Source organism: Protobothrops mucrosquamatus, unplaced genomic scaffold, assembly GCF_001527695.2.
Source record: "Protobothrops mucrosquamatus isolate PMUCROS unplaced genomic scaffold, P.Mucros_1.0 scaffold749, whole genome shotgun sequence".
Classification (NCBI taxonomy): Eukaryota; Metazoa; Chordata; class Lepidosauria; order Squamata; family Viperidae; genus Protobothrops; species Protobothrops mucrosquamatus.
The window spans coordinates 139044-140857 of NW_015387020.1; the positions used below are offsets into that span (position 1 = coordinate 139044).

The following is a 1814-nucleotide window of genomic DNA, read 5'->3' on the forward strand; positions in this document are numbered from 1 at the left end:
TGTAATTTTGGCATTTAAAACTTCTATTGCTGCAAGAACAAATCTTCCTCCTTTCAAGTAAAAATACTGAAGCAAGGAGATCATAATAGATTTTGCTTTCAGACGTAATCAGTGAAGAATTGAAGAAGAAATATTTGTGTTTATTAAATATTAATATTTAATTAAGAAATATTAATATTTATATGTTGCAGCAAAAGGTTACTTCTTCACCAGCCTGTATTTCTCCTTCTTAAATCTAGAACTGACGCTCGACTAATTTTCAGAAGAAAGATGGTTCAGAATGTCTCCTTTGCCATCACATCAGAATTTGTGATGTCACATCTAAACAGTCCCAGAAATGTGACCAATGCCACACTGACTGCACTTCAGAACTACGTGATGCAGACAATTTTGCCAGCCCTCTTCATGTTCAACTGCAGTATCAGCATTCCTCTCAATTTAATCTCCTTGTGGTTCCTTTGTTGGTGTTCAAGGCCTTGGACTCCTACCATTATATTTTGCATTAATTTAAACATTGCCGACTTGCTCTATGGTTTTGTCCTCCCCTTTCAAATAGCCTACCATTTAAAGGAAAATAATTGGCCTTTTGGAGATGTCTTGTGTCAAATTGTCACCATTCTGTCATATGGGAACCTCCATTGCTCCGTTTTAACCATGATGAGCCTTAGCATAGAGCGATATGTAGGCATTGTCTACCCCTTGCGCTACAAAACAGCAAAGCCAATTAGGGCCTCTTTCCTGGTGTGCATCGGCATATGGGCCTTGGTTTTACTCACCCTTTTTCCTCTCATGCAGCATAAGCTCACCATTCACTTACAGCAGCTCCCTATTGTCACCTGCTTTGATGTTTTGCCAAAAGAAATGTTTAGCTCCCCAGAAAAATTTATTGTTTATTTTGGATCCCTGCTATTTCTATTTTTCTTCCTACCCTTGATCATCATGGGGTTTTGCTACATCTCAATCATAGTAACACTTCTCCATTCATCTTCTCAGTTCAGAGAAACCAAGAGGCAGACTGTCTACTTTGTCATAACATTGCTGTTCCTGATTACTGTTTGTTACATCCCTTACATTGTCATGTCAGTGACCCATTATATCCTCCTTTTTCAAAAGAAATCATTTTATGTGGAATACAAACTGTCACTTGCTACAGCCAGCTTTAATTGCTGTTTTGACCCATTTCTTTATTACTTTGGTTCTAAAGAGTTTCAACAAAAAATACAGAGGAAACTCTGCAAGTGTGTGGCAGTAAATTTCAGTGAAAGCCCATTTTTTTCACAGCATGATATGCAAATCATGCCAGCACAAGAAGCACCAAAGATTTAACAATAAACGTATTTATGACAATAAATAAACAATTCATACTGATGGATGTCCATACTGAAGGATCTGTTCTTAACGGAAAAGTTTGTTATCTAGAAACAGAGACTTATTGAAATACATTTTTTCAGAACATCATGGATTGCACTAATAATCAAAGGGTGTAGCAGCTGATTGATGTACTACATTCCTACAATACATGCTTTTTAAAAACAGGATAGTTAGAAAAAGCTCTGTATAGATAGGCCTTACTAAATTGTGTGAATTGGTAAAAAATTGACAATTGTCATAACAATATTTTATTTATTTATTTAATTTAATTTATATGCCGCCCTTCTCCCGACGGGACTCAGGGCGGCGCACAACATACTTAAAACCAAAACATATATACAATCCCCCCCTTAAAACCGAATTAAACCAAATTTAGAGTTGCGTCTTTCAAATTCCTAAAAAACCCAATATAAAATCCACCCTAGGTCAGGTCCGCTTGCTGA

At 36.5% G+C, this 1814-nt stretch overlaps 1 protein-coding gene across 1 annotated transcript; it reads left to right on the plus strand.

The window, feature by feature from the left end:
- The first annotated feature begins 244 nt into the window (after positions 1 to 244).
- On the plus strand, positions 245 to 1350 carry LOC107289688 (P2Y purinoceptor 8-like). The gene has a single exon (XM_029284592.1). It carries the CDS (start codon positions 271 to 273, stop codon positions 1324 to 1326), a length of 1056 nt encoding a protein of 351 aa, XP_029140425.1. The 5' UTR covers positions 245 to 270; the 3' UTR covers positions 1327 to 1350.
- The last annotated feature ends 464 nt before the right edge of the window (positions 1351 to 1814 follow it).

Coding starts and splice junctions, on each gene's coding strand:
- LOC107289688 (XM_029284592.1), top strand. CDS start 271: ATGGTTCAGAATGTCTCCTTTGCCATCACATCAGAATTTGTGATGTCA.